General features: G+C 49.5%; 1 protein-coding gene across 2 annotated transcripts; it reads right to left on the bottom strand.

The window, feature by feature from the left end:
- Window positions 1–9,995: 9,995 nt before the first annotated feature.
- Window positions 9,996–12,740, bottom strand: GJA4 (gap junction protein alpha 4). Of its 2 annotated transcripts, none has more exons than XM_070786883.1 (2): window positions 12,654–12,740; window positions 9,996–11,552 (listed from the first exon to the last, which is right to left on the bottom strand). In XM_070786883.1, exon 2 carries the CDS (start codon window positions 11,533–11,535, stop codon window positions 10,534–10,536), a length of 1,002 nt encoding a protein of 333 aa, XP_070642984.1. In that variant the 5' UTR covers window positions 11,536–11,552; window positions 12,654–12,740; the 3' UTR covers window positions 9,996–10,533. The 2 variants fall into 2 exon arrangements, with proteins under 2 accessions (XP_070642984.1, XP_070642985.1); XM_070786884.1 differs by lacking the exon at window positions 12,654–12,740 and adding an exon at window positions 12,454–12,613.
- Between the last annotated feature and the right edge of the window lie 9,160 nt (window positions 12,741–21,900).

Genomic DNA, 21,900 nt, shown 5'->3' on the forward strand with positions numbered 1-21,900 from the left:
CATTGCATGAGCATCTAGCTCTCTGTTTCCTTGGGGAACCCTAGTGCCCCTTTCTATAGGTCTTTTCTTTTGGATCTGTCGGATTCCACACAGAAGATTCTTTCAAACATCTGCCTGGAGAATATATATCTGGCTTCCAAGATTCTCAAGAAAAGTAAAAACAATTGTTTGTTGTTCAGTCGCTTAGCACGTCTGACGGTTTGTTACCTCATGGACTGTAGCACGCCAGGCTTCTCTGTCCTCCACTGTCTCCTGGAGTTTGCTCAGATCCATGTTCATTGAGTCAGTGATGCTGTCTAACCATCTTATCCTCTGCCACCCCTTTCTCCTCTTACATTCAATCTTTCCCACTATCAGGGTCTTTTCCAGTGAGTCGATTTTTCACATCAGGTGGCCAAAGTATTGGGGCTTCAGCTTCAGCAATAGTCCTTTCAATGAATATTCAGGTTGATTTCCTTTAGAATTGACTGGTTTGATTTCTCTGTAGTCCAAGGGATTCTCAAGAAAGAAGCACCACAATTTGAAAGCATCAATTCTTTGGTAGAATGTATTCTACCAGATATTAAGATGTGTTACAAAGCTACTCTAATGAAAAGGGTGGTAGTATCATGTAATTTGATAGGTTGATGGAACAGAATTCTGGTAGTCCAGAAATAGGCCATTTTATGTACAAAAATGCAATATATGGTCAAGCTAATATCAAAAATTTGTGTAGTAAGGATTATTGTAAAGAAAAAATTAATGAGATATCACCTCACACCGGTCAGAATGGCCATCATCAAAAAGTCTACAAGTAGTAACTGCTGGAGCGGGTGTGGGGAAAAGGGAATGCTCTTGCATTGTTGGTGGGACTGTAAATTGATATAGCTACTATGGAAGACAGTATGGAGATTTCTTTAAAAATTAGGAATAAAAACACCATATGACCCAGCAATCCCACTCCTAGGCATATACCCTGAGGAAGCCAAAATTGAAAGAGACACATGTATCCCATTGTTCATTGCAGCACTATTTACAATAGCCAGAACATGGAAGCAACCTAGATGTCCATCGACAGATGAATGGAGAAAGAAGTTGTGGTACATATACTCAAGGAATATTACTCAGCTATAAAAGGAATGCATTTGAGTCAGTTCTAATGAGGTGGATGAAACTAGAACCTATTATACGAGTGAAGTGAGTCAGAAAGAGAAAGATAAATATCATATACTAATGCATATATACAGAATCTCAAAAAATGGTACTGAAGAATTTATTTACAGGGCAGCAATGGAGAAACAGACATAGAGAATAGACTTACGGACATGGGGAGAGGGGAGGAGAGGGTGAGATGAATGGAAAGAGTAACATGAAACTTACATCACCATATGTAAAATAGATAGCCAACAGGAATTTGCTGTATGTCTCAGGAAACTGAAACAGGGGCTCTGTATCAACCTAGAGTTGGGATGGGAAGGGAGAGAGGAGGGAGGTTCAAAAGGGAGGGGATCTATGTATACCTATGGCTGATTCATGTTGAGTTTTGACAGAAAACAACAAAATTCTTTAAAGCAATTATCCTTCAATAAAAAAAAATTAATAAAAAAGAAAAAAACTGATATATTTGACTAAATAGAAATTAAAAACGACAAAATAACACACTGAGAGTTTTTTTTTGTTTTTTTTTTGACTGGGCTTCATTGAGGTGGAAACGAAGACTGGGTCTTCCCTGCGGTGCATGGGCTCTGCATTGCGGTGGGCAGGCTTTCTCTAGTTGCAGAGCGCAGGCTTTAGAATGCGTGGGCTCAGTAGCTGTGACAAAGGTTTAGTCGCCCTGTCAAGGGTAGGATCTTACTTGCCTGAGCAGGGGAACCGGTAATGGAAGAGCAGATTCTCAAACACTGTACCACCAGGAAAGTCCCAAGAAATTTTTTAAATAACAAATATACCAGATAAAGAGTTGAAATTTTCTGTCTATAAAGAAGTTACACAAACTGATCAGAAAGCAGAAAACCTGAGTGAAAAATGGGCCAAAAAAAAAAAAAAAATCACAGAAGAAACACACGTTAAAGATTATATCTTAAAATCTTTAGGCTCACTACTAATCAAAGCTTATTCATTGAAAGATGATATTTTTTTCCTTATTAATAATTAATAAAGGAATCAACAATTTTAATAGTGCTAGTGTGAGTGCTTTGAAATGGACACTTTCATACAATACTATTGAATATATGCGACATTTTTGCCAGAAAGAAGCTTGTGTTACGTCTAAAACCGTCCTGAACAACTGTATGGATCCCCTCTCTTCTCCAGCTGTTCCCTCCATGTGAGATGTTCTTCCCCGTCTCTTCCCTGGAGCCTTCCTCCTCACCTTTCAGGTGCTGAAGCTCACCTTCTCAGGGAGCCTTCCCTGCCTGGATGTCTAGATCAGATCTTCTTTTAGTCTTATCTATCAACCAGCCCTCTGGGAGCCAGCTAGGGGGAGATGGCTGAGGGTCTCGTCATTCAGTGTGTAACTTCCATTTCATTCCTCCATGTTCTTTATGGTACTCCCACTCTCTACTCAGCTCCAGAGGGTAGGGAGGCGTAGGGTGGTCACCTTGCTGCTCAGAATGGAGGAGGGGACACATGAGCATCTACTTTCAGTCTTTTTGGCTCCACTGTCTCTACACCCTCAGATGTAGTTTACTTCTTATGATTTAGCTGTGCTTTTCTGAATCAACCACAATGAATTACTTTCACAATCAGAAAAAAGCCCCTAACTTTTAAAAAGTTTAAATGTCATACCTTTTGACCCAGTAATTTCACTTCTTAGAATGTCTTTCTTTTAAGGAAACAGACAACTTGGAAAACACGTACAGAGATCCACATCACAGTACAATTTATTTGAATTTTTGAAAGTCGTTCACTTGTGCCCGACTCTTTGTGACTCCATGGACTATACCATGAAATTCTCCAGGCCAGAGTACTGGAGTGGGTAGCCTTTCCCTTCTCCAGGGGATCTTCCCAACCCAGGGATCAAACCCAGGTCTCCCACATTACAGGCGGATTCTTTACCAGCTGAGCTACCGGGGAAGCCCAGATTTATAATAGAGGATAATTAGTTGTAAACAATCTAAAAATCCAACATTAGGGTCATGGTTAAGTAGATACTTTTTGTTGTTCAGTTGCTAAGTCGTGTCCAATACTTTGTGACTCCATGGACTGCAGCATGCCACGCTTCCCTGTCCTTCACTATCTCCCAGAGTTTGGTAAAACTCATGTCTATTGAGTTGATGAAGCTGTCCAACCATCTCATCCTCTGTTGTCCCCTTCTCCTCCTGCCCTCAATCTTTCCCAGCATCAGGGAAATGAGTTGGCTTTGCATCAGGTGGCCAAAGTATTGGAACTTCAGCTTCAGCATCAGTCCTTTCAATGAATATTCAGGGTTGATTTCCTTTAGGATTGACTGGTTTGAGCTCCTTGCTGACAAAGGGACTCTCAAGAATCCTCTCCAGCACCACAGTTCAAAAATATTAATTCTTCAGTGCTCGGCCTTCTTTATGGTCCAACTTTCACATCCATGCATGACTACTGGAAAAACCAGAGCTTTAACTATATGGATCTTTGTCAGCAAAGAGATGTCTGATTTTTAACATGCCGTCTAGTGATAAAGCCATATGATAAAGACATGAAACGGTTTCCAAAAGATACCTGATAACATGAAGAAAAGGCTTATGATTTAATGTAAACTTAAAAAAAAGCAGAATACAAAATTATGGTTATACCTTTATTCAGATTTTATTTAAATATATACATGGAAGTGTCTGGAAGGAATCTCTTCTGAATATTAGCAATTGTTACCCCTAGATGGTGGGATCTCATTGTCTATAATGATCATGCATTACTACCTTTATTTATTTCCCCAATAATATAGAATATTATTATATTCCATAATAGTATATATAGAACCATATATTATTCATATATGGTTCTATATATGAAAAAGAGAAGAAAATAGAAAAGTTAACATAAGCCTAGATTGCATTAATAGAGGTAGAAATTTTGAGACAAGAGAGGTGATAATCTGGATTCTGACCACCTGGAGTATCTTATCTAGCACCCAGGGGACTGTGGCACATGTTTAGAGGAAAGTAGACAAACTTCAGGTTGGCTGGAAACTTCTGAAATTCAGCCAGCTGGAGGAATAGGAGAAGAACATGCTCAGGACCAGCCTGGTGGCTATCAGTAGGTGGCTGCAGTGCTTGGGTGGGAAGGGCAGAGCTGTTGAGCCTTAAGTGGCCCTTGAAGTCTGAGCCACGGCTGGTGGGAGAAACCGTAAGGTGGAAAAAGAAGTTCTAACAATCCTGAGAGGAATACCTCTTCCTGGAAACATCAGTAATCAAGTTGACGTTAGTGTGAAAGGAAATGAAGGACCCCCCCCTCCCCCGCCATTGAAGGCACTGGAGGTCAGTGGTAAATTCACGAGGTCAGCAACCCAGTGGTCAGTGAGTCAGCACACTAGACTGGGAAGAAGTTTTGCCATCAGCCAGCCCATGAGCTCTCGGCTTTGTTTATGTGCAGCTCATGATGTTCACCGCTCCCATGGGCTGCAGATAAGATGACCTTGGCTTGTGAAAAATTCCCAGTGCACTCCACATAACCCTGTCTTTTTCTTACTCAGAAAGGCAATGTGGATTCAAGTGACTGGAATTGACCTTATTATAAGAAATGAACCTAGAGTCTATTATACAGAGTGAAGTAAATCAAAAAGAGGAAGATAAATATCGTGAAGCGAAGTGAAAGTGAAGTTGCTCAGTCGTGTCTGACTCTTTGCTACCCCATGGACTGTAGCTCCTCCGTCCATGGGATTTTCTGGGCAAGGTACTGGAATGGGTTGCCATTTCCTTCTCCAGGCAAATATCGTATACTAATGCATATATACGGAATCTAGAAAAATGGAACCGAAGAATTTATTTGCAAGGCAGCAATGGAGAAACAGACATAGAGAACAGACTTATGGAAATGAGGAGAGGGGAGGAGAGGGTGAGATGTATGGAAAGAGTAACATGGAAACTTACATCACCATATGTAAAATAGATAGCCCATGGGAATTTGCTGTAGATCTCAGGAAACTGAAACAGGGGCTCTGTATCAACCTAGAGGGGTGGGATGTGGAGGGAGATGGGAGGGAGGTTCAAGAGGGATATATGTATACCTATGGCTGATTCATCTTGAGTTTTGACAGGAAACAACAAAATTCTGTAAAGCAATTATCCGTCAATTAAAAATAAACAAATTTAAAAAAATCTTGAATCTGTTCTGATTCATGAAAAATAACAAATCTCTTGTGAGCTGCAGGTCAATGATTAGGGACGAGTTACTCCTGTGATGCTCCTCACAGCTGCCAAGTACCTGTCTCTCATCCAATCCTTTCATTTCACAATGGTGACACTAAAGACCCAGAGAGGAGAAAGGGCCACAGTGAAGTGAGTGGGAGGCAGGAGTCAAGCCTCCTCCAGCTCTTTCTGTGACTGAGAGTTGCCTGTTACCAACTTAGATTTTGGTGGTGAGGGATAGGCTGGTGGGAGGAAAAAGAATGTGATGGAAGAAATGAAATGTGAATCTGCTGTGTTCCATCCAAGCCACATCACAAAAGAGATGCCTGAGTACTATATGTGCTCATATTGTTCATACATATAAGTAATTTTTATTTTATATTAGAGCATATTTGATTAACAATGCTGTGTTAGCTTCAGGTGTACTGCAAAGTGATTCAGTTATACATATACACGTATCTGTTCTTTCTCAAATTCTTTTCTGGTTTAGGTTATTACAGAATATTGAGCAGAGTTCCCTGTCCTTGTTGGTTATCTGTTTTAAATACAGTAGTGTTCAGTTCAGCATGTATTAACCTTCTCCTTGACTTCCTCTATCAGTGCTTGGAGGTGAGGTGGGCCCATGGAGTGGTGGCATGGGTTGAATTGTGTTCCCCCAAAAGGTATTGCTAACCCCCAGCCACTTCGAATGTGACCTTATATGGAAATAGGGTCTTTACAGAAGTGAGCAAGTTAAAATGAAGTCATGGAATGTGTACTCAGTTGCATCTGACTTTTTTGCCACCCTATGGACTATAGCCCGCAAGTGTCCTCTGTCCATGGGATTTCCCAGGCAAGAATACTGGAGGGGGTTGCCATTTCCTCCTCCAGGGGATATTCCCGACCCAGCGATCATTGAACCTGCATCTCCTACACTGGCAGGCAGATTCTTTACCATTGAGCCACCTGGGAAGCCCTAAAATGAAGTCATTAGGATGACACTAATCCAATAGGAATGGTATCTTTATAAAAAGGAGAAGTTTGGACCCACGACAGACAGGCACACAGGGAGAATGCCACACAAAGATGAAGGCAAAGATGGGGGTGATGCATCTATAAGCTGAGGAATGCCAAGGATGGCAGCAAGCCACCAGAAGTCAGGAGGGAGGCATGGAACAAACTCTCCCTCACAGCCAGGAGCCAGCCCTGTGGACACCTTGATCTTGGACTTCTGGCCTCCAGAACTGAGACAATACATTTCTGTCACTGGAGCCACCCAGTCTGTGGAACTTTGTTATGACAGCCCTAGGAAGTGAGTAGGGCTGGGCCGGGGCTTACAGCCGCTCTTCATTGCATAAGTCCTCATCTCAAGGCCCCTAATCTGTGTGAGCCCTTCCCCACTGCACTAGCCTCATCCTTAAATCCCCAGCCCACTTGCCCTTGTGTTTGTGCGGCCACCAGTCTGGGACTCAACACCAGCCTTGCCGAAGGCCCACGTCCCTGGGCCCTGGCCTGACCTCAGCCCTGACACCAAGCTCAGAGTGGGTGAGCCTTGAGGGAGGGGAAGGATGCCCTCCTCACTCACCTACACCTGTCTTCTCCCACCTTTCCAGGCCAAGACAGGCAGAGGACATCAGAAACACAGGCTCCCGGGGCCCCCAGGTGGGTTTGGCTCTAAGAGACCAACCTCTGACCCCACAGCTCTGGCCTCTCAGCCTGACTGAGGGAGAATGCCCTCCTGCTACCTTTTAAAATTTACAGTGCTCTTTATTTTGCACAGCCTTCTGTCATTTTAGAGCTGTCTTTATTTTTCTTTTTAACTTTTTGTTTTTATGTTAGAGTGTAGCTGATTAACGAGGACTTCCCTGGTGGCTCAGACGGTAAAGCATCCGCCTACAATGTGGGAGACCTGGGTTCAATCTCTGGGTTGGGAAGATCTCCTGGAGAAGAAAATGGCAACCCACTCCAGTATTCTTGCCTGGAACACTGTGTGGACAGAGGAGCCTGGTAGGCTATAGTCCATGGGGCTGCAAAGAGTCGGACACGACTGAGTGATTTTACTTTACTTTTTCTAGCTGATTAACAATGTTGTGATAGTTTCAGGGGGACAGCAAATGAACTCAGCCATACATGTACATGTATCCATTCTCTCCCACAGAGCTCTTTAGATCGTACAGGTGTAGCAGTTAATTGAAGTGGTAAGTCTAACAATGGGAGAGAGGCTAAAAGATGCTCTGAATTCAGATCTTGATAATTTAGTTGTTTTGCTAATGGATATTTAGAAAATTGGAAAAATTTAAAATGTTGGACAAGCATCCAGATAACAGATCAAAATGTCTTACTTGTACTTGGTTTCAAGAAGGCAAGAATCCCTTGAAGGGGACTTCAGCCTCCTGGAGTTACGCCCTTCTAATGCATGAATGGTGTGCTTTCTGCCCAGCCTAACTTAATTCCTCCTTTCATAGTCAAAGTCAATGCAGGTCTAGGCCCGTAGTGACTTCAGAGCATCACCCCAGCGATCCTTAGGGACTCAGTGGGGTGGAGAGTGTGTGAAATAGGCTCATACCAAGCAGCGATCCAGATTGCTGAAAGGTAGTCTCCATCACTGGAGACTGGGTGGAGGTCAGGAAGGGCTTCCTGGAGGAGGAAGAACCAATGCTAAGCTTGCTGAAGAGGGTGAGCTGAGTATTATTGCATGACATTAGGAGCCAGGTGCAATCATGTACTTTCTCTTATTTTTATTTCTTATACCTGTGAGGCAGGCAATATTATCTGCATTTTATAGTTGAGAAAACTGAGATTTGGAGAAATGAAATGATTAAAACCACATGGCTTTATGTGTCTTAGCTGCTGCTGCTAAATCGCTTCAGTCGTGTCCGACTCTGTGTGACGCCATAGACAGCAGCCCACCAGGCTCCCCCGTCCCTGGGACTCTCAAGGCAAGAACACTGGAGTGGGTTGCCATTTCCTTCTCCAATGCATGAAAGTGAAGAGTGAAAGTGAAGTCGCTCAGTCGTGTCTGACTCTTAGCGACCCCATGGACTGCAGCCTACCAGGCTCCTGCATCCATGGGATTTTCCAGGCAAAAGTACTGGAGTGGGGTGCTATTGCCTTCTCCTATGTGTCTTAGAGGCCTTATTTAAACTGAGGACTCTCTAACATCAAAGCTTATCTTACTCTTTCTTCTGCATTCAGGCTCTGCCTTTTTGGGGTACAGCTGTGTTTAAAGGACTGGTGGGGTTTGGAAGTGTTGGGGAAGAGGCTGGCAAAGGACCAGGATGAGAACCTACCCAGTGAGTCTGGGGAACTATGACAGGGCTGGTCTGATTGGATCTCAGGGAATTCAGAGGGAACAAGGGGAACCAAAGTTAGAAGAGTGAGGACTGTAACTTATCAGGCTGAGCATTCAGACTTGCTGGGTAAGCAGTGAGTGAGTGAACCCTGGGGTCAAGGATACAGAGCTGGTGCTTTGAAGACCTACCTTGGTGGGAAGGGCCAAGTTGCTCCCCTGCTGTAAAGGCTCTCAAGGAGAAGTGTGTGGCCACATGAGATGGACCCCACTCCCTCCTAAAAGCCCAGCCCCATACCTCCCTGGGTAGGGGAGACAACCAGCTTCCTTCAAGGGCCACTGAGTGTTCCCTCCATCTGGGTCAGCTTCCACATGGAAGGTCATCTCTGCCAGCACTGGACTCATCAGCTGTACCTCCCACATCCCAGATGGCTCATCAGGCCCTGAGCACCCCCTTAATCCTCAGTGGTTCCCCTCCTCTTGCCTGTGCGCAATTTTCTGTCTAAATAAGACGTCCTCTTCCCTTCACGGTAGACTTCTATTTTATCTGTCAAGATCCAGTTCAATTGTTCCCCCCCCCACCCCCGAAACCTTTGTGACTCAGAGGCAAGATTCCATTCCTCCACTGGACCTTGACAGTCCCGTGCACCTCTCTACACGACCACTGTCTGTTCTGAGTTTTAGGTGCATGGGGAGGAGGTATGATGCAGGTCCTTAAGTTGCTCCTTCTGGTGGGCAGACAAGAAAGGGCCAAGGCAGCAGGGGTAAGTGGTCTAAACCAGCCTCCCCAAACACCAAGGACTGCAGGCCCACTTGAGCCAGACTCTGAAGGGCTTGGCTGGCAGGCAGACAGGTGAAGAGTGTTAATTGCTCAGTCACGTCCGACTCTTTGCAAAGCCCCTGTACTGTGGCCTGCCAGACTCCTCAGTCTACGGGATTCTCCAGGCAAGAATACTAGAATGGGTTGCCACTCCCTTCTCCAGGGGATCTTCCTGATCCAGGGACTGAACCCGGGTCTCCCACATTGCAGGCAGATTCTTTACCCTCTGAGCCACCAGGGAAGCCCAGGGCAGGTGAGGAGCAGTGTCCAGTAAGGAAGCACACTGCAGTGGGGAGCATGGCCGGGGCGCTGGATGGCCGGGGGGCAGGATGAGGATAGACACTGTTTAGCCCACTGATTAATGGACAGGTTGAAGGGGCTGGGACAGTGAGGATGGAAAGAAGAGGCTGGTGCTGAGGCATTTCAGAAGGCAGAGTGTTCAGGACTCAGAGCTGCTGAGAGCTGGTACATAGGAGTTTGAGGGTTTAAGGCACTGGCTGGTGTTGGGATTGCAGAGGCCAAAGGCAGAGGCAAGGAACCCTGGGCAAAGCAACTGTCCTCCAACCCCCCACACCAAGGTACATCATGACAGTATCAACACACACCTCGCTTGTGATCAAGTCCTGTTTATTTTAGAAGGATAAACAGTGGAAGTAGGAAGGAGTGATGAGAACAAGACCCCACTCCCCTTGACAGGGCCAGATGCAGCACAGGCTGTGTGTGTGTGAGTCTGTGTGTGTGTGTGTGTGATCAAGGCTGACCCAGCAGCCTCCACCAGCCTTTCCTGAGAGGACAGGGCGTGCAGACAACCTGGGTGGAGGTGAATCTGCCACGGGGGTGGGGGTGGGGGTGGGGTAAGTTGTCTCCGAATCCCTCTGAACCAGGTGAAAAAGACCAAAGGGCTCAAACACCCTTGGCTAAGAGCACCCCACGCTGGCTCTGTCTGTGCCTGGGACAAAGCCACATTCTGGAGGGCAAAGTGTGGTGCCCTCTGGTCATTAGGAAGGACGCAGGTGTCAAGAACAACATGCAAGGAGGCTCTCTGGCCAGCCAGCACCTGTTTCCCCCAGCCATCTCTGTGGAACCTTGCATTAAAAGGCAGCAAGACTTCCCAGGCCCCGCTGCGGGGTGATGGAAGCCTCAGGCCCTTACACATACTGTTTCTTGGAAGCAGAGCTACTGGGGCGACTGGGGGATTTCCGGCCAGTCTGGGGGGGTGGGTCCAGGAAGAGGGGGGCTCTGGAAGAAGCCAGCCTCTCCTCCGTAGTCAGGTTGGCCCAGTTCTGCTCACTGGACGACAGCCCGTTGTAGGTGGGGCACGGCGGGGATGAGGGCCCCTCACTCATGGGGAGGTAGAAGAAGACCTGGTCGGCGTAAGGCTCCGAAGAGGTGCCCGGGGCTGGGGGCGCATCCTGGCGCTGCCGGGCCCTCACCCCCCGGCTGAGGCAGCGGCATAGCAGGTACGCCAGCTCCAGCAGGTTGAGCACCAGGGAGATGAGTCCGACCACCAGCATGAAGATGATGAAGATAGTCTTCTCCGTGGGGCGAGAGACGAAGCAGTCCACGAGGTAGGGGCAGGGTGAGCGCTGGCACACAAACACGGGCTCCATGGTCCAGCCATAGAGACGCCACTGGCCGTACAGGAAGCCTGCCTCCAGCACGCTCTTGCAGAGCACGCTGGCCACATAGGTGCCCATCAGTGCCCCGCGGATCCGCAGGTGACCGTCTTCCGCCACCGAGATCTTGGCCATCTGGCGCTCTATGGATGCCAGCGCCCGCTCCACGCGTGGGTCCTTGGCTGGCAGTGCCCGGAGCTCCCCCTCCTTCTGCCGCAGGCGCTCCTCGCGCCGAGACAGGTAGATGACGTGGCCCAGGTAGACCAGGGTGGGCGTGCTGACGAAGAGGAACTGCAGCACCCAGTAGCGGATGTGGGAGATGGGGAAGGCCTGGTCATAGCAGACATTGGTGCAGCCCGGCTGGGCCGTGTTACACTCGAAATCCGACTGCTCGTCGCCCCATACCGACTCGCCGGCCAGGCCCAGGATGAGAATGCGGAAGATGAAAAGGACTGTCAGCCAGATCTTGCCCACCACGGTCGAGTGCTCCTGGACCTGGTCTAGCAGCTTCTCAAGGAAGCCCCAGTCACCCATGGCTCCCGGGCCTCCGTCTGTAGGGAGGCATAAGACACGGTCAGCGTCCTTCTCAGCTGTCCTAGCAACAGGCCTTCGGGAGGTTGCCCACGCGTATTCCACCTACAGGGAAACAGCTCACAGAGGGGAAGGGACTGGCCTGGGGGCTCACACCCAGCAGGACTAAAAGCAGACCTTTGGCTGATGGCTGCTAAGCTCTGGCAAGGGTACAGCTAAGAGCCCTGTCTAGTCCCACCTGGGTCCCTCCTGACCCAGCCGAAGGAGCTCTGGATCCAGGTGAGCCTCCTGAGCCTAAGGGAACAGAGAATTTGAGGAACCCATCCAAGGTCACAGAGCTGCGCCATGCTCCTCCTCCCTTTGGCCCAGGACAGGCTGTCCCCAGACAGTGAGGGGGAGGTGGTGGTGATAACTCCAGCTTCCAGGGGGCTAAAAGCCTCAGGTCCCCTCTCCCCTCCCCAGCAGCTCTCGCCCAGCTGGCCTCACTCTAACCTCTGAGTTCCTGGTGAAGGCATGCTAGACACTCAAGGCAGCATCCTGCATTAGCTCCACCTGTCAGCAATAGCGAGCACCTGCCGCTTAAGTACCCACTCTTGATCTCCGGTCCCATTTCTCCATTCCCTCCCCCTGCCAAAGCTGTTGCTGCCAGATTCTAGGCTCTTGAAAGGAACTGTCATAGCAGGCTGGAGGCACAGGCCACAGAGTTCCCAGAACTTCAGGGGGAGAGTTGGCGGGGAGGAAGGTGGGGGAAAGGGGATGGGGAGGTGCTTCTTCGTGGGAGCAAAGCGGTTTACAGCCGGGCTCTGGAGCCAGACCTGGGTTCAAATCCTGCCTCTCCTACTAACGGAGACCTCGACCTCGGAGAAGTGACAGCCCCTTAGTACCTCAGTCTCCTCTCCTGGAAAATGTTAACGTTCCTACCTCCGAGGGTTATGAGGGTCCAGCGAGAGACTGCAGGAACCCGGCTTAGCCTCTGAGGCCAGCTCAGGTAGGCTGGGTGAGCCAGGCCCGCTGTGGGTGCCCCCCGCAGCAACCCTCCGCCCCTGGCAGGTGGCCCCCTGTCCCTTGCCCGCTGGTCCGCTGGCAGGTGGCGCCCCAGCACGCCCCCCAGCCCAACTCACCGCCGGCCTGCGGGCGGCCCAGGTGGCGGAGGGGACGCAAGTCGGCCGGAGCGGCGCCCGCGGGAGCCCTGCTGGACGGCGCCGGGCGGCGGGGGCGCCTTAAATAGCGCGCGGGGCGGGGTGGGGGCAGGAAGCGGCGGGCGGGCGGCGGGCGCTGTTCCGAGCGGGAGGTGGGGGGCGGGACGGGAGGCGCCGGCTCCCTGAAGCCACTTTCAAGGAAAGGGCCCGGGAAGTGGCACTGGGAGTCGGGGGCGAGGAGCGTGGGGGAGAGACTGCTTCTTTGGCTGTGCAACAGAGAGGTTCTCCGGAGGGATGATGTTTTCCAGGGTGGCTGCATGCGAAAGGATTACAGCCAGAACTTTCTGACCTCAGGCAGCTGTCCTGGGAGGCTCTGAGAGATGGGCAGGTGGGGGTGAGGGTGTGGGGCCTCCTGGGAAGGGCAGCTCCTTGACCGTGGGGGCCTCTTGCTTTTGTTGAGAAGACCCCTCATTTGTGGGGTGGCCACTGTGTGCCCAGAGCCATACCAGGGCTTGATAATGAAGCCTCCTTAGGGCATGGGAGAGAGGGGGTTATAATCTGCCTTCCCTAGTGTCTGTGGTGAAGCTGGGGGTCTCTAGTCAGCCCCTGTTCTTGCCGAAATCTTAAACATCCCCATTCTTGGGAAGGCTGCACCATCAGAGGGCAGCAATGCCCGTGGTCCTCTAGAGATAGGCTGGGGGTGGTGGGGGGACCTCTCCTGACCTTTAGCTTGGATCCCATCCTCATGCCTCTAAATGTGGGGTGGGGGGAGGCATCCAGAAGAAGTAAGGGGGGGGGCAGGGCCTGCCCGTTGTTCATTCAGGCATTATCCTTTCTGTGAACTTCTGTGGGCTGCAGGCGTTGTCTGTGGAGCTGGGGAGTTGAGCATAAAACCAGCCAGATGTGGTCCCTGGCCTGTGACTCTCACTGGCTAGAGGAGACAGGCGGGAACTGTGCCCATCGGCCCTTGGTGAAGAGTAAAGATGCAAAGTTCTCCTGACTTGGGGGGCTCAGTTAGGAATGTTTCCTGGAGAAGACAGCATTAGCCAGGGGGATGGGAATAATCAGGAGTCTATAATAGGAATAGAAAAGAGTTTTATTTGAGCCAAACTGAGTATTCTTGCCCAGGAGACAGCCTCTCAGATAACTCGGTGCAACTGCTCTGGAGAAGCATGATTTTTCAGCACAGTTTATATCTTGTTAGAACAAAGAACGTCAAACAAGTGAGGGATATTTCAAAGTTGCGAAAAAATAAAACCAAAACCCACGAAATCACAGATCAGCAGTACACAGCGAGTCAGTACGGCCTTGGCACCTGGGAAGAAAATCTTATCATTGAAGGAGGAGCAGCATCGGTGTTCCAGAAAGGGAGGCGTGATGTAACCTTTATTTTTAACATGAACATTCTTTACTTCTGGCCAATGCACCCTTTTCTTTCATACTTAAAGCACTGTGCGATGTGTTTGATAGGGCCACAAACAGGATGTTTTAGTTAGCATAAAATTCGAATTAACTCTTGCATAAGCTGTGACTTCCCCATACTTAGATATGTGCAACTCTCATCAGCCAGGTGGAGGGTGGGGAGAATATTCTAGGCAAAATAACTGCAGGAACAAAGGCTGCCAGGTCCTGAGGCTGTACCTGCCTTGGTGGGAGAGGCCATAGGGCCTAGAAGTTGAGGCTGCTGTTGACCCCTGGGCCCTTAGGTAAGTTGCTCACACCCTGCTGCCTCAGTGTATTCCTCTGTAGATTGGGGACATAATAGATCCTACCCGTAGGGCTAATGGGAGATCCAATCAAAGCTCACAGCATAATACAAGTACACCGAAAGGTTTCCAATGGCTGGTGGCTAAAAGCGTTGTAACGAAACATTTCTGTGACCGAAAGGGTCGGTGGGTGGGTCTTGGTGGAGCAGAAAGCGCTGAGAGGGAGGCAGCTCAGGTGGAATACTGCTGAAGGATGGTGCAGCTCAGGAAACGGGATGTGGAAGGTGGTGTCTGAGGCTTGGTGGCAGAAAGGTCCTGCGTTTCTCCACAACAGGATTCAGCCTGTGGACTCCTGGTGTCCCATGACGGGTCCCCAAGGGTCCTGCCTTTGGAGGACCTCTGGGGCACCAAGTGCGGTGGGCTCAGCTCCGACCTCAGAACTTTCAGGATCAGGCTGAGCTGACTTCCCGTTCCAGGCCTGTCCCTGAGGACCATGCTGAGCTGAGCCTCCTGGACTTCCAGAGCTGACAACTGCGCCCACTAAGTTCTGACCTCTGAGGGCATGAGAACCGAGGTCCCTGGAGGCGGGTTCTCACCACGCCCCCACTGCAGCCTCTGCTCCCAGAGTTCCTCTCCTGTGGCTGGCTCTCCCAGAGCCAGATCTGATTTGATCCCATCTACTGGGAAGGAGGGAGGAGCTGCCTTCACCCTTCCCCAGGGGCTCTGGAGGTCAGAGTTTGAATGACCCCACCCCTTCTGGGAAGGGATGAGCTGGGGTCAGCCAAGACAATCCCACACCTGGCCCTTCCACCTGGGAAACATCCTTAGATCTCCACACTCCCCACCGTTCCCACTGCCCTGACCCTGTGTAGGCCACCATCTCAGTGGCCTCCCAACTGGTCTCCTGGCTTCCCGCCCAGCCTCCACCCTTCCCCAGAAATCAGACCACACACCGCCCTGCTTAAAATCCTCCTTTGCCTCCTGGCCTCAGCTACCTCTGCAGCCTCCTCTCTCTTCTTTCTCTCAACCATCCAGCCATACTTGACTCTCGCCTTTGTCTGTGCTGTTCCCTCTTACCTCATGTGCTCAGCTACTCGGGACTTTGCTCCATGTCCCTTCTCCTAGAAGGTCCCCTTGCTGGCCTCCTCTGGATTAGGCGTGCCCTCGGCGGCTCACCTACCGCCCCTGGGCACACTGTTGAGTTGTGTTAAGTTCATTCACATTATTGTGCAATGGATCTCTAGAGCATTTTCAACTTGCAAAACGGAATCTCTAGAGAGATGGAACACTCCCATTTCCCCGACTCACCCAGGGTGCATCGCTTACTTCTGTTTGTTGTTATTCCTCCCCTGGTGGGCCCCTTGAGGGCAGGTGACTGAGTCCTGTTTACATGCCCAGCACCTAGCAGGGAACCAGGCTCATATATAAATTTGTGAATCCAATAAATTATTTACTGAGGACTAAACACTAGAGCTCAACCAGGGAACCGCAATAACACAAATCCCTGTCTTGTGGGCTTTACATTTTAGCTGGAGGGAGACAGACAAATACAGAACTGTTAGAGGGTGATAGAGGGTGATACCTGGTAGGTGGAGAGTAAAGCAGGAAAGGAGGATCAGGGCCTGGTGGTGGGGGTGGGGGAGGGCTTTGATTTTGAGCAGGAGAGGTGCGAAATCCTTAAGAAGCAGCTGGCCTTTGTTGTGGACCCTGAAGGAAAAGAGGGAGCCCAGTGGCTCTCTAGGAGAAAGCACATTCCAGGCAGAGGGAAAGAGAGAGCAAAGGTCCTGAGTCAGGAAGGTGCCTGGTGTTTCCTGCTTGAGGGAACAGCAAGAAGGTCAACATGACATTGAGGTCAGCAAGGAGAAGAGATGGGTTCTCAAAGGGAACAGGTGGGACCAATCCTGTAGGTCTCTGCAGGCCTTTAGAGGTTTGGGGCAGGGGAGTGACACAGCCTGACTTAGGCTTTAGGGGGTCGCTCTGACCACCTTCCGGGACTAGACTGTGGGAGTAGGTGGTAGATGCAGACGGCCTCCCTCAACAGAGGACTCGCTGCCCAGCTGGGGAGCGTGGCCAGCTGACACAGCCTGACTTAGGTTTTAGGGGATTGCTCTGACCACCTTCCGGGACTAGACTGTGGGAGTGGGTGGTGGATGCAGACGGCCTCCCTCAACAGAGGACTCGCTGCCCAGCTGGGGAGCGTGGCCAGCTGACAGTCCCCAGCTGTTGGCACTTACAGGCCTGCTTCAGCGGTGCAGGTGGCCAGGCCCTGCTGGAGTGGCCCCGGGCAACGGCTGAGCCAAGTGTGGTCAAGGGTCGGGCCATTTCCATGCAACATGGGACTCCTCTCACCGACCGCATTTGTCTGATGGACACAGAGCTCCCACAGACGAGTCTTATTGTTCAGTTCTGTTCCTCCCCTTTCCGCTGACGCCCTTTTGCTCTCCTAACTCTTCTGCAGCATCTACAGAGTCGGGGGGCAGGAAGCAGGGAGACTGTTGCAATGATCGCTGAGCGATGATGGGGGTGTCTCAGCCCAGGCTGCTGTAACAACACACAGACTGGGTGTTTAAACAACAGAGCTTTACTTCTCGTGGTTCTGAGGCTGGAAGTCCAAGATCAGGGTGCCAGCCTGGTGGGGTTCCTGCTGAAGGCCCTTTTCCTGGTTTATGCTGCACTGTCTCCTTAGTGTGTCCTCACGTGGCAGTGAGAGAGAGACCACCCCCCTCGTGTCTCTTCTCATCAGAGCATAGATCCACCCTCATGGCCCATCACTTCCCAAAGGCCCCACCTGTTAATACCATGGCACTGGAAGTTAGCATTTTAACAAATGAGTTGTGGGAGGACACAAACATTCCGTCCATATCAAGGGGCTTGGATCAGGGTGATGAATACAAAATAACCTGTTGGCCTTGGGCTGCAGGTTGGCTGTCACACCATGCAGCTGATGTAAACTTGAAGTGTGTATATGAAATCTACATCATCAGCATAAGCACTGTTGAAGGAAGCCTGCAGTGAATCTAGCTGGTGGGGGAAGAGGACACAGAGGTGTGTACCCTCAGAAGAAATAGAGGAAAACAACAGAATGGGAAAGACTAGAGATCTCTTCAAGAAAATTAGAGATACCAAGGGAATATTTCATGCAAAGATGGGCACAATAAAGGACAGAAATGGTATGGACCTAACAGAAGCAGAAGATATTAAGAAGAGGTGGCAAGATTACACAGAAGAACTATACAAAAAAGCCTTCATGACCCAGATAACAACAATGGTGTGATCACTCACCTAGAGCCAGACATCCTGGAATGCAAAGTCAAGAGGGCCTTAGGAAGCATCACTACGAACAAAGCTAGTGGAGGTGATGGAATTCCAGTTGAGCTATTTCAAATCCTAAAAGATGATGCTGTGAAAGTGCTGCACTCAATATGCCAGCAAATCTGGAAAACTCAGCAGTGGCTACAGGACTGGAAAGGTCAGTTTTCATTCCAATCCCAAAGAAAGACAATGCCAAAGAATGCTCAAACTACTGCACAATTGCACTCATCTCACATGCTAGCAAAGTAATGCTCAAAATTCTCCAAGCCAGGCTTCAACAGTACATGAACTGTGAACTTTCAGATGTTCAAGCTGGATTTAGAAAAGGCAGAGGAACCAGAGATTAAATTGCCAACATCTGTTGGATCATCAAAAAAGCAAGAGAATACCAGAAAAACATATACTTCTGCTTTATTGACTATGCCAAAGCCTTTGACTGTGTGGATCACAACAAACTGGAAAATTCTTCAAGAGATGGGAATACCAGACCACCTGACTTGCCTCCTGAGAAATCTGTATGCAGGTCAGGAAGCAACAATTAGAATTGGACATGGAACAACAGACTAGTTCCAAATTGGGAAAAGAGTACATCAAGGCTGTATATTGTCACCCTGCTTATTTAACTTATATGCAGAGTACATCATGAGAAATGCTGTGGTGGATGAAGCATAGGCTGGAATCAAGGTTGCCGGGAGAAATATCAATAACTCAGATATGCAGATGACACCACCCTTATGGCAGAAAGTGAAGAACTAAAGAGCCTTTTGATGAAAGTGAAAGAGGAGAGAGTGAAAAATTTGGCTTAAAGCTCAACATTCAGAAAACTAAGATCATGGCATCTGGTCCCATCACTCCATGGCAAATAGATAGGGAGACAGTGGCAGACTTTATTTTTTGGGGCTCCAAAATCACTGCAGATGGTGACAGCAGCCATGAAATTGAAAGACGCTTACACCTTGGAAGGAAAGTTATGACCAACCTAGACAGCATATTAAAAAGCAGAGATATTACTTTGCCAACAAAGGTCCATCTTGTCAAAGCTATGGATTTTCCAGTAGTCATGTATGGATATGAGAGTTGGATCATAAAGAAAGCTGAGTGCCAAAGAATTGATGCTTTTGAACTGTGGTGTTGGAGAAGACTCTTGAGAGTCCCTTGGACTCTAAGGAGATCCAATCAATCCATCCTTAAGGAAATCAATCCTGAATATTCATTGGAAGGACTGATGCTGAAGCTGAAACTGCAATACTTTGGCCACCTGATGGGAAGAACTGACTCATTGGAAAAGACCCTGATGCTGGAGAAGATTGAAGGTGGGAGGAGAAGGGGATGACAGAGGATGAGATGGCTGGATGGCATCACCGACTCAATGGACATCAGTCTGAGTAAGCTCTGGGAGTTGGTGATGGACAGGGCGGCCTGGGGTGTTGCAGTTCATGGGGTCTCAGAGTCGGACACGATGGAGCGACTGAACTGAACCCTCAGAAGAGAAGGCCAGGAGACTTGAGAGTCACTTTGTGATGGTGGTGTGTGTGCTGGGGACTCTGGATAGTGAATAGTAACTCAACACGCGTTGGATGGAAAGTGTGAATGGCACTGCTGGGGTCAGCTCTCAGGCCCAAGGTGGGATGCTTAGGGCTGGAATATTCCCTCATTTGTGGTCCTGGCCCACAGCCTGGAGAAGTGGGGCCAGGACTGGAGGCCCAGTCCGTGCTGGGATAACTGGTGGTATTCTTTGGTTGCTCTGACCTCCAAGCCACTCTTAACCAGGCCCTGGAAGGTGCTGGAATGCAAGGCAGTAAATAGGTGGAGATCACCCCTCCCTGGGACCTTTGCAACCATCCACTCCAAGCTGGGATTGACACAGGAGATGGCCTGGGTGGTGAGCAGACTTTCCTAAGCATGGGTGTGCTTGGATATCTACTGGATATGTTAGAACTGAACTAATGTGTTACTGACATTGTCTCCTTTTATCTCTACAACAATCCTAGGAGTGGACACTATTCTGAGACCGGGCTGAATATGTTCCTTTTGCCCCTCGGATCTGCTCTGTGCCCTGGGAGCCTGAGCTGTACTGCCTCAATGGGCGTCCTTGCCCTTGTTTCTGATTGTGTTGGGTCAGTGGGAGCCACTGGCTGGGTGAGCAGGAGATGGGAGAGTGAAGCCATGGTATTTGATTGCCGTACTTCGATGCATCCTTGCAGCTCCTGTGTAGCAACCCCCTCCATTGCTACCCTGGTACTAGCCCCAGAGCACCCTTTGCAGGTTTCCTTAATCATGTCCATACCTTTGGGGCTTCCCAGGTGGCGCTAGTGGCAAAGAATCCGCCTGCCAATGCAGAGACACAGGAGACGTGGGTTCGATCCCTGGGTTGGGAAGATCCCCTGGAGGAGGGCATGGCAACCCACTCCGGTATTCTTGCCTGGAGAATCCCATGGACAGAGGCACCTGGCAGGTTATAGTCCATAGGATCACAAAGAGTCAGATACAACTGAGCAACTAACACACACACACACACACACACACACACACACACACACGGCCCATACCTTCAAAAACAGTCCCTCAAGGAAAACTCTTTGCAGTTCCTTGGTTTGAATGTGCCATCTTATTTCTTTGAGACCCTGACTGATACAATTCCCATTGTATTGATGACAAGACTGAGGTTCTGAAAGCCTGCTCAAGGTGCAGTGTGGTGAAGCTGTGGTCCTGAAGTGCTTAAGCTGTGATTCAACCTGGGAGGTGGGTGTCAGCCCAGCCCTGGGCCCTTTAAACTTGGCTGGCTTATCCACCCGGGTCATGGCCACACAGGAGAGCAAAGGTGAACCCCAGCCTGTTCTGTCGACGCAATGACTGGTCCCTTTCCCTGCATTAGCTCTTGGCTCAGTGCCTCCTGGATTTCTGGCTCCTGGCCTTGGCTTTGATAGTTACTAAATGTTCCTCTGGGTTAGTACAACCTTGCACCCCCTTTTGCTTTCCATCCTGACCTGGCTTGGGTGTTGGGTGTTCCCTAAATTTCGGGTCAGCACATGGTGTTGGGAGCAGGGCTGGGAACCACCTGGGCTTGGTTAGTGCAGGGCACGAGTGCATCTGTCTCCCCCAGACTCTGAGCTCCTTGGGCTCAGATCCTACTCCCCTGCACAGTCCTTGTGTCTGCCTGGGAGCCTGGGATGGAGAAAATGCTCAGGGCAAAGGAAAGAGCTGGACAGTACTTGGGTGAGGCTGGGCTGCATGCTGTTGGAGAAGCCTGTAGAGAGCACACAGGAGTGAAAAGTATGAGCAACAGGGATTTTGTGTACATAGGGTGAGGCAACGGATGTGGATGGCAATGATCAGGTTACAAAGGAGGAGGGTGGTGTGGTTTGTCTTTACAACCAGAGGGCTGTGATTGTGTGTGCTCAGGGCGGAGTGTGGTTGTAAAGTAGCGGTCCTGTTGTAGAGGGAGCACAGCGCCCTCTTGTGACAACATATGCAATCGCAGCATATGTATCTGTAGGTTCCATTCCGGATAGCACCCAGCCCCAGCCTGGAGCTCTGTCCTCTTCTGGGGGCTACCTTCTCTGGCCCTAGGGTCTTGTGGGTGGGTTGGGTTTAGGGTGTGTTGAGCTTTCTGTGTCTGCTGCTACTGCTGCTAAGTCGCTTCAGTCGTGTCCGACTCTGTACGACCGCATAGACAGCAGCCCACCAGGCTTCCCCGTCCCTGGGATTCTCCAGGCAAGAACACTGGAGTAGGTTGCCATTTCCTTCTCCAATGCATGAAAGTGAAAAGTGAAAGTGAAGTCGCTCAGTCGTGTCCGACTCCTAGCGACCCCATGGACTGCAGCCCACCAAAGGTACATCTAAAAGGATATAATTAAGATGAAAAATGAAAAAGTTTTTAAACAATTTGTTGTGAAAAATTAAAAATGAAAATATTTTAGAAAATACTTGAATACATTCCAAATGTGTGTAAATTCATGTTATAGTTGTATTGCTTCCCCAGTGGTTCAAGGGGCAAAGAATGTGTCTGGGGTCATGCAAATAGAGCTGCTTGGTGGCATTTGGTGGAAGATTTGGGCTGGAGATATTATCTGGTAAAGTGTTAGTTGCTCAGTCGTGTCTGACTCTTTGCGACCCGTCCATGGAATTTTCCAGGCAAGAATACTGGAGTGGGTTGCCATTTCCTTCTTCCAGGGTATCTTCCCGACCGAGGTCTTCCCAACCAAACCCTG

The sequence above is a fragment of the Bos indicus genome, chromosome 3 (genome assembly GCF_029378745.1).
Source record: "Bos indicus isolate NIAB-ARS_2022 breed Sahiwal x Tharparkar chromosome 3, NIAB-ARS_B.indTharparkar_mat_pri_1.0, whole genome shotgun sequence".
Lineage (NCBI taxonomy): Eukaryota > Metazoa > Chordata > Mammalia > Artiodactyla > Bovidae > Bos > Bos indicus.

What these genes read in the sequence shown, in the direction of transcription:
- GJA4 (XM_070786883.1), bottom strand. Translation starts at nt 11,535, where the DNA reads ATGGGTGACTGGGGCTTCCTTGAGAAGCTGCTAGACCAGGTCCAGGAG.